The 9,362-nt window shown below is 44.3% G+C and overlaps 1 protein-coding gene and 1 long non-coding RNA gene across 3 annotated transcripts; one reads left to right on the forward strand and one right to left on the reverse strand.

Moving 5' to 3' along the window:
* The first annotated feature begins 193 nt into the window (after positions 1 to 193).
* Positions 194 to 972, forward strand: LOC144710304 (uncharacterized). Of its 2 annotated transcripts, none has more exons than XR_013583253.1 (2): positions 194 to 362; positions 701 to 972. It is a non-coding gene; the product is annotated as an uncharacterized LOC144710304 (long non-coding RNA). The 2 variants fall into 2 exon arrangements; XR_013583252.1 differs by lacking the exon at positions 194 to 362 and adding an exon at positions 373 to 548.
* Positions 973 to 3,142: 2,170 nt separating this feature from the next.
* LOC144710287 (3-dehydrosphinganine reductase TSC10A-like) lies at positions 3,143 to 8,192 on the reverse strand. The gene is made up of 4 exons (XM_078584014.1): positions 7,585 to 8,192; positions 5,457 to 5,604; positions 3,877 to 4,170; positions 3,143 to 3,311 (listed from the first exon to the last, which is right to left on the reverse strand). Exons 1-4 carry the CDS (start codon positions 8,110 to 8,112, stop codon positions 3,304 to 3,306), a joined length of 978 nt encoding a protein of 325 aa, XP_078440140.1. The 5' UTR covers positions 8,113 to 8,192; the 3' UTR covers positions 3,143 to 3,303.
* Between the last annotated feature and the right edge of the window lie 1,170 nt (positions 8,193 to 9,362).

The following is a 9,362-nucleotide window of genomic DNA, read 5'->3' on the forward strand; positions in this document are numbered from 1 at the left end:
ACTTGTAGCTCATTCTTCGTCTGCACGCCCATCGTCGACTCCACCACCCGGCTCTTTGCCACGTGGTCCGGCGACTTCGGACGGAGGATTCTCCAAAGGCGATCCTTCGCTGTTTTGCAATTACTGCAAGAAGCGAGGTCACTCTAAGGAGGCGTGCTACAAGCTTCAGCGGAAGCGCGCTGGCAACCGAGCAACCTTGCTGCAGCCGCCTCATCCGTGCCCCCCCCCGGGTCAAGTGCCTATGCTGTACGGTCTTCTCCCGACTAGTGCCTCGCCCGCTAGCTTTACTCCAGAAGAGATGGAGCGTCTACGCCGCTTGCTTGATCCTCCAGTCGTGGGCTCATGCTCCTTGGCCCACGCAGGTATGTCCACCAGTCTTCTCACACCTACATCCCCTCGTGGCCATTCTTTTTCCTCTTCCACTTGGCTTCTTGATTCCGGTGCCACCGCCCACATGACCCCAAATTCTCGAGCCTTTCAAACTTATGCACCCGTTTCTGGCTCCTCCAAAGTTAAAACAGCCTCCGGCGATCTTCTCACCGTGGCAGGTATTGGTCGTGTGGCCCTTTCCTCTTCTATGCATCTATCTAAAGTTCTTCATGTTCCTCGCCTTACTCATCATCTTCTCTCCCTATCTAGCCTTGTTGACTTGAAACAAGACCTTACCTTCTCTCCTAATTCATGTTTTTATCGTGATAAGGTGTCGGGGAGGACGATTTCCATTGCTGAGGAGCATGAGGGGCTCTATCTTGTTCGTCCTTGTTCGAGTTCTCTTGCTTTTGCTGCTGCGGCAGTTTCCCTTTCGGCTTCCCACGAGCGTTTGTGGCTTCTTCATCGACGTCTCGGCCATCCTTCTTTTGCTACTCTTTATCGTCTCTTTCCTAAACTCTTTCAAGGCCATTCTGTGGACCGTTTTGTTTGTACTGCTTGTCGAATTGCCAAACATCATCGTACCACGTATCCTATCTCGTCTTCTCATTCTTCGACCCCATTCTCCCTTATTCACACCGATGTGTGGGGGCCTTCCCCTATTCATAGTACTTTCGGTTCTCGGTGGTTATGCATCTTTATTGACGACGCTACTCGATTCACGTGGGCATATTTCTTGAAGAACAAATCGGAGATATCTCGTGTCTCCGCCTGTTGCTCCTCCAGCAATTGTGCCTCCCGACCCGCTTCCGGCCGCCGTCTTAGTCCCTCCTGTGGAGCCTCCTCCAGTATCTGCTCCTGCGCTTGACCCTTTTGCTGCAACTTCTTCGATTCCTCCGCTCCCTATCCGTCGCTGCCCGCCTGAAAAATGCTACGGTATTACCCTTGCTCGTCGCAAGCCTCGGCTTCCTTCTTCATCTCCTGCTGCCCCGTCTCCCTCAACCTCCACCCCTCCTGCCACCTCCTCATTAGCCGTGCTGCCCTCTTCCCGTTCCTCTCCCCTCTATCCGTTGGCGGAATCTATCTCCTCTCATCGCCTCTCACCCTCTTATCATGCCCTTCTCACCTCCCTTGATGCCACTTCCCTTCCCAAGACGGTGGACATTGCCCTTTCATTTCCGCATTGGCGTCAGGCCATGGCGAAAGAACTTCAGGCTCTTGCTCACAATGAAACGTGGGATCTGGTTCCTCTACCGGCCGGGAAGCATCTCGTGGGTAGCCGTTGGGTGTATGCTGTGAAGCATAATTCTGGCCAGTTCTATTGAGCGCCACAAAGCCGGGTTGTGGCACAAGGGTTCACTCAGAAACATGGCATTGATTATCAAGAGACCTTTGCTCCCGTCGCCAAGCTGAATCATGCGGATCTTATTGGCCCTTCTGCGGATCGGGGCTGGATTTTGCAACAATATGATGTGAAGAATGCTTTTCTGCATGGAGAGTTGGTAGGAGATCTACATGGCATTACCTCCTTGCTACACTTCCTTAGTGCCATCGTCTCCGTGATCTGTTGTCTGTCGCTGAAGAAAGCATTATATGGCTTGAAGCAATCTCCTGCGTGCCTGGTTTGGTCGTTTCACGGCGGCCATGCAGCGTCGTGGATACCGTCGTGTAATGGTGATCACACCCTTTTCTACCGCCATTCCACGTCAGAGTCGCTATTCTTCTTGTGTGCGTGGATGACATCATTATTACGGGTGATGATCGGCGACCATTCTTGAGCTGGCTATGTATCTCTCGTTGGAATTTGCTATTCGCCATCTTGGCCCGTTGAGGTACTTTCTTGGCATAGAGGTGGCCTATTCTTCCAGCGGAATCTTTATTTGTCGGAGAAAGTATCGGTGGACCTTCTCTGTGAGCTTGGAAAGGAGGGCGCCAAGCCTGCCGACACCGATTGATGCGAACCATTGACTTGGTGCCGATGCGGATGAGGAGCTTGCTGAGCCTGGCCCATATAGAAGACTTGTGGGAAAACTGCTTTATCTCACCCACTCGCCGGACATTGCATATTCAGTGGGTGTTCTGAGTCAGTTCATGCGGACTCCTCGCATGAGCCATTTTCATGCTGCTCATCGTCTCCTCCGTTTCCTTAAGGGCACCATTGGCGTGGATTATTGTTTAAATCGCCATACCGGCCTGCGTCTTGAAGTCTACACCGATGCAGATTATGCCGGCTCTGTGGTTGATCGTCGGTCCACATCTGGGTATTGCACCTTCTTGGGCGTCAATCTGATTACTTGGAGGAGCAAGAAGCAGAAAGTGGTCTCTCGATCGAGTGCTGAAGCGGAGTTCCGTGCCCTTGCGCATGGTCTGTGTGAAGCACTTTGGATTACCCAGCTTCTTCGTGAGCTACGGTGTCCAGTTCCCTCTCCTGTCCAGCTGTTCTGCGACAACAAATCGGCGATTATCATTGCTCATGACCCCGTTCAGCATGACCGTACAAAGCACATCGAGATCGATCGCCATTTCATCAAAGAGAAGCTTGAATCGGGAGATTTTTGCACGCCTTATGTTCCGTCCGCTGAACAGCTTGCAGATATCTTCACCAAAGGGCTTCATGCCCCTAGGTTTGAGGAGCTCTGTTCCAAGCTGGGTGTGGATAACATCCACGCTCCAGCTTGAGGGGGAGTGTTGATCTGAGTATTACATGTCTTTATTTTCTCTCTCTTGTTAGCCCATTAAGGGCCCTCTCTAGTCAGCCCATTAGGGCTTCCTATAAAACCCTGTAATCTCTTTCATTTGCTATCAAGAATTGTTCTTTTCTTGTTTACACTTTATATAGAGTTTGGGGTAAAATGCATCCTGCCATTACGACCTAAAAGAATTTGTTTTCCCCATCAGTAGTGTTGTTTATCTCATGGCATGATTCCTTGCACCTTACATCCCTGCAATGAAAAGATGAAGCAAATGATCAGTACTTTTCTCAAGCACTTGATATCATCAATTAGGAGTAAGAAAAGTTAAAAAGGAGAAAGATCACTGATAGCTTTTGAGAGTAGGTCTAAATGAATTACATGGTTTCTATTGTATGATTAAGTCTTCCCTATGGTAACATTGATTGGAAAATAATTGCAAAAAAGAAAACTTATTCTCTAACACAATATTAATAACAGAACAAGTAAACTTGAACGTGGGAGAATTAAAATTAGAAAATGCATTTTTCCTAATGCTTCATTTTTTAGGGATTAGTTAGCCTTTCCCAGTGTTTTGTGGTAAGGATATATAGGCTCCCTGTCGATACATATTTGAGGATGTAGCTGAATTGGTATTCATAAAAAAACTAGAAGACTTTGGGGAGTAATTGACATGAATCATATGTTTTCTGAAATAATGCATAAATGAACAATAGATTAAACCATGTGTACTTCAAGATAATAACATACTTTTGGAAATGATAGGAGTAGTGTAGCTATAGGAAACCAATAATTCCAATAATTCTATTTTACTCACTTTTGTCCTTAGCTTGGTGGCCCTTGGCAATGGCCTTGGACCAGTAGTATTGGGTACAAAGGGCGATGAAACGCATGAACCCAGAACCAAATATTTCTGCCAGGGCCATTGCCCATGACCTTTGAGGGGAAACCCCTGCTGTTGCTATTCCCATCATCAGACCATCAAAGTTGCAATAAACCATGAACCGGGCTGCCATTATTCCAGCTAAGGTCTTCTTTGCCACTCCCTCTGCTGTCATGCAACTAGAGGTCCCTGCTACCACGCTTGTCATCTCTGGCCTCCTTTTAAGCTCTGTAGATAAAGAAACCTCATTTGTGAAGAAGGGTTTTCCCCAAGTGTCTATTGCAAGGCCAAGGCAACACAATTCAAGAATGATTTGTTTAAATAAATTAGTTGTAGTTGGGAGAAGTGGATTTTCCCCCCATTGATATGAAATAAATCTAGGAATAATCTAGTATAAGGGAATTCTATTCATGTCGTTGATATCCCATGATTAAGTAAATCATTTAGAGTTAATAAATATTTATTGGAAAATGGATAAGGAATGACTTTGAAATTTACTAAGTTTTAATTTAATCAAACCATGAGAAATTTCAAGCCTCATGGATGTAAAAATAATCATTGATTTTTTATGTACATGTTCATGAAGATGTATCCTCATGCTAACTATAGGGATTTAAAGATCAACAGGGTTTAGGTACATGAATATTTTTGTTGAAACCAAGAATATGGAGGCTTGTATCAAGGTTATTATATACTAAAAACTGATATCGTGTAAATGAATGGTAGGGATAAGAAGGAGATGAGATGAAAAACTCTGTGATATTTGTACCCCTATTTCCATGTGTAATAGAACGTCTCTTTCGAAGACTCGGAGAAAAGTCAAATTAGTTGGCATCAGCCTATTCGATAAATATGGGAAATAAGTGAAACCCCCTAGAGTATGAAAACCATAGCGGAACAGAAACTTATTAAGTAACCATCATGTCATTCTAAGCATTTAAAATAAAGGGCTCCATGGCATGGATAATTTAAAAACACAGAAGAATGTCAGTTAGAACTAAAAATAAAGAAGAAAACCCCAATGAAATCAAGTATTTATGAAAGAGCAGCTTATTGAGTAACTATCATGGTAATCTACGGACTTGAAGTAAAGGGTTCAATGACATAAGTGAGTTAGTACCATGGAAGAATGTTAGTTTGAGGATTTGAAATAAAGGGCTCCATGGCATGGATGATCGAGAAATACGGAAGAATGTTTGTTAGAACTAACAATAAATAAGCCAAATCCCCTAGGGTATCAAGTATTTATGAAAGAGCAGCTTATTGAGAAACTATCTTATTAATCTAGGGATTTGAAGTGAAGGGTTGAATGGCATAAATGAGTTAGTACCATGGGAGAATGTTAGTTAGACCAAAAAATAAATTACTCAAACCCCCTAGAGTATCAAAATCATAGTGGAACAGAAACTTATTAAGTAACCATCATGTTAATCTAAGGATTTGAAATAAAGGGTTACATAAATTGCATGGATGAGTTTGGATGAAAACAGAAATGTATAATCTAATTGGGTTACCTTCTGAAAGGCCGGGGGTATCAGTATCCGGTGGGAAGACAAGAGAAATGTAGACGTTGTGGCCAATAAGCTCTTGGTGCAGAGCCTCTGCCAAACCTCTAAGAGCGAATTTGCTGGCCGAGTATGATGTGTAGCCATAGACACCGATCTGCTCAATTCCACTGCATTAGACTGATATTTCTTGAAGAAAACGCCGGAATATAAACCCAAGGAAGGTATAAACCCGAGGAACATGCCGAAATGGTATGGTGTCGATGATAAAGATGATCATCATGCAGAATCATGTTCTTATTCAGTGTCATGTGAGAAGATGATCCAATGATTATCAATGTAAGAATAAGAAATATTATAGTGATAATTGATAAGATGATGATGAAGACGAAGAAGTTTGATGATGGCGATGATGAAGATTGATTATGATGATGATGAAAAAGAAGGAGAGGATGATTGATGATGGTGATGATGAAGATTGATTATGATGACGATCATGATCTTGATTGATGATGATGATGATGATGATGAAAAAGAAGGAGAAGAAGATTGATGATGGTGATGATGAAGATTGATTATGATGATGATTATGATCTTGATTGATGATGATGACGATGATGAAAAAGAAGACAATTGATGATGAGGATGGTGACGATGAAGATTGATTATGATGATAATGATCATCATGATCGTGATTGATGATGATGGTGGTGGCGATGAAGAGGATTGATTATGATGATTATCATCAGGATCATGATTGATGATGATAAAGAAGAAGAAGATCGATGATGATGATGCCAGCATTGAAGAAATTTGATGGTGATGATGAAATTTGATAATAATGATGATGGTGATGAAGAAGATTGATTATGATGATGGTGATGGTGAAGACGATGAAGATGACGAAGATAAGGAAGAATAAGAAGATGATGAGTAAGAACAAGACGATGATGAGGGAGAATATGAAGATGATTGTGATGAGTAATAAGAAATTGAGGAAGGGAAAGAAGATGAGGAGAGGGCGCAGGAGCAAGAAGATGATAATCAGGAAGAATAATAAGAAGAAGATGATAATGAGGAAGAAGCAGAAGAAGAAGATGATCATGATGATGAGGAAGAGGAAGACGAAAATGACGGAGAAGGAGAAGATGATGATGATGACAACAACGACGATGATGATTATGATGACGATGATGAGGTTGAGGTTGAGGAAGATGATGATGATGATCACGAAGTTGACGACGACGACAATGAGGTTGAGGTTGAGGAAGAAGAAGATGATGATGGTATAATGATGATGATGACAACGACGATGATAATGATGATGACAAAGTCGACGACGACGATGAGGATGAGGTCGTGGTTGAGGAAGAAGATGATGATGATGACGATGGTATAATGATGATGATGATCACGAAGTCGACGACGACGACGATGAGGTTGAGGTTGAGATTATGATGGTGATGATGATGATGTAATAATGATGAGGACAATGACGAGAAAGAAGAAGAAGAAGAAGAAGAAGCAGAAGATAATCTGGAAGAAGAAGAAATAGAAGATGATAATGAGGACGACGATGAGGTTGAGGTTGAGGACGGCAAAGATGATCCAGCTGGGATAATGATGACCATGATGATGTTATAATGATGACGACGATGATGTTATAATGATGTTAGAATGATGACGATGATGATGTTATAATGATGAGGATGATAATGTTATAATGATGATGATGATGTTATAATGATGAGGTTGATAATGTTATAATGATGATGATGATGATGTTATAATGATGAGGTTGATAATGTTATAATGATGATGTTAAAATGATGATGATGATGTTAAAATGATGATGATGATGTTAAAATAATGATGACGATGATGATGTTAAAATGATGATGATGATGATGTTAAAATAATGATGACGATGATGATGTTAAAATGATGATGATGATGATGTTAAAATAATGATGACGATGATGATGTTATAATGATGAGGATGATAATGTTATAATGATGATGCTGTTAAAATGATGATGATGATGATGTTAAAATAATGATGACGATGATGATGTTATAATGATGAGGATGATAATGTTATAATGATGAGGATGTTAAAATGATGACGTGGACCGACCTGGCCGGCCTGGGAGGAGACGATGGCGATGGACCGGGGCTTCTCCTCCGACGCGCCGCTCTTCATCCCGGCCAAGGCCGCCCTGATGAGATGAAAGCACCCCATCACGTTCACGTCCATCGTAAACTTGATCTCCTCCATGGCCTGCTTCTCCAGCTCGCACGGCAAGAACACGCCCTGGTTACACACCAGCACGTCAATCTCCCCCGCCTCCTCCACCGCTCTCCTCACCGCTCCTTCATCCCTCACGTCCGCGCTGAACACCGCCACGTGTACCCCCCCCTTAGATTCTCTCAGAATCTCCGCTCTGGCGGCGGAGAGCTTGGCGGCGTCGCGCGCGAGGAGAGAGATTTTGGCGGCGCCGGCGGCGGCGGCCAGCTTGGCGATGGCCAGGCCGATGCCGCTGGAGCCGCCGCTGATGAACACGTGGCGTCCGATGATTGGGACGCGGGCGCCGTCGCGGCGGGAGCGGAGGAAGGCGGCGGCGGCGGGGAGGAGCAGCGCCGCCATGAGGAGAGCCTTGGCCATGCAGGAGAAGGCTGAGTAGGAGAGAGAAGTAGTCGCCGAAGAAGAGGAGAGAGAGAGAGAGAGAGGAGTGTTCACCAAAAAAGAAGAGAAGAGAGATGTATATAAAGAGAGAAGGGTGGTGGAAGAGCCGCCGTGATTGAAGGATCCGGCTAAGAGAGAGAGAGAGAGAGAGAGAACGAGACAAAGGGAGAGACAGAGGAGAAAGAAAGAGGGAGAAAGAGACAAAGGGAGAGACAGGGGAAAAACGAGAGAGACAAAGGGAGAGACGGAGAGAGAGAGAGAGAGAGACAAGAGAGAGAGAAAGAGAATGAGCGAGATAGAGATAGAGGGAGAGAGAGAATGAGCGAGAGAGAGATAGAGAGAGAATGAGGGAGAGAGAGAGAGAGAACAAAAAGCACGCCGTCGTTGAACGCCAGCTCTTTTTACTAGTCTTTGGGGGGTCAGAGTCACATTCAGGAAGAGACAGAGAGAGAGATAGAATGAGCGAGAGAGATAGAGAGAGAGAGAGAGAGATAGAATGAGGGAGAGAGAGAGAGAGAACAAAAAGAACGCCGTGGTTAAACGCCATTCTTTTTTACTACTCTGTGGGGGGGTCGGAGTCAAATTCAGGGAGAGAGAGATATATATATAGAATGAGCGAGAGAGAGATAGAGATAGAGGGAGAGTGAATGAGCGAGAGAGACAGAGAGAATGGCCGAGAAAGAGAGAGAGAATAATGGAGAGAGAGAAAGAGAGAGAGAGAGAGAACAAAAAGCACGCCGTGGTTGAACGCCCGTTCTTTTAACCATTCTGTGGGGGGGTCGGAGTCAAATTCCTAGAGAGAGAGTGAGAGAGAAAATGAGCGAGAAAGAGAGAGAGAATGAGGGAATGTGCGAGAAGGCGAGAGAGAGAATGAGCGAGAAAGAGAGAGAGAGAGAGAGAGAGAGAGAGAGAGATAGCGAGAGAGAGAATGAGCGAGAAAGAGAGAGAGAGAGAACAAAAAGCACGCCGTGGTTGAACGCCCGTTCTTTTAACCATTCTGTGGGGGGGTCGGAGTCAAATTCGGAGAGAGAGAGAGAGACAATATTTTGAGTCTTGTTTTTCAAAATCCTGGTGCTGGCCATGTAGTCTATTGTGGAAATGACATGGTCTGACCTTTGCTAATTCAGAGCAGACCTAACCTGACTGTCTATCCGCTTTTCTAGGGCTGACCGGAAGTTCAGATACAGCTTAGGTTCTCACGTTGAACTGGACCTCTTATTATTATCATT

Source organism: Wolffia australiana, chromosome 12, assembly GCF_029677425.1.
Source record: "Wolffia australiana isolate 7733 chromosome 12, ASM2967742v1".
Taxonomy (NCBI): Eukaryota; Viridiplantae; Streptophyta; class Magnoliopsida; order Alismatales; family Araceae; genus Wolffia; species Wolffia australiana.

Excerpts from the sequence above, each read along its gene's own strand:
- LOC144710287 (XM_078584014.1), bottom strand. The coding sequence starts at position 8,112 with ATGGCCAAGGCTCTCCTCATGGCGGCGCTGCTCCTCCCCGCCGCCGCC. Across the intron at positions 5,605-7,584 it reads TCTCCTCCCAGGCCGGCCAG|ATCGGTGTCTATGGCTACAC; the intron begins GTCGGTCCACGT and ends GGAATTGAGCAG. Across the intron at positions 4,171-5,456 it reads TACCCCCGGCCTTTCAGAAG|AGCTTAAAAGGAGGCCAGAG; the intron begins GTAACCCAATTA and ends CTTTATCTACAG.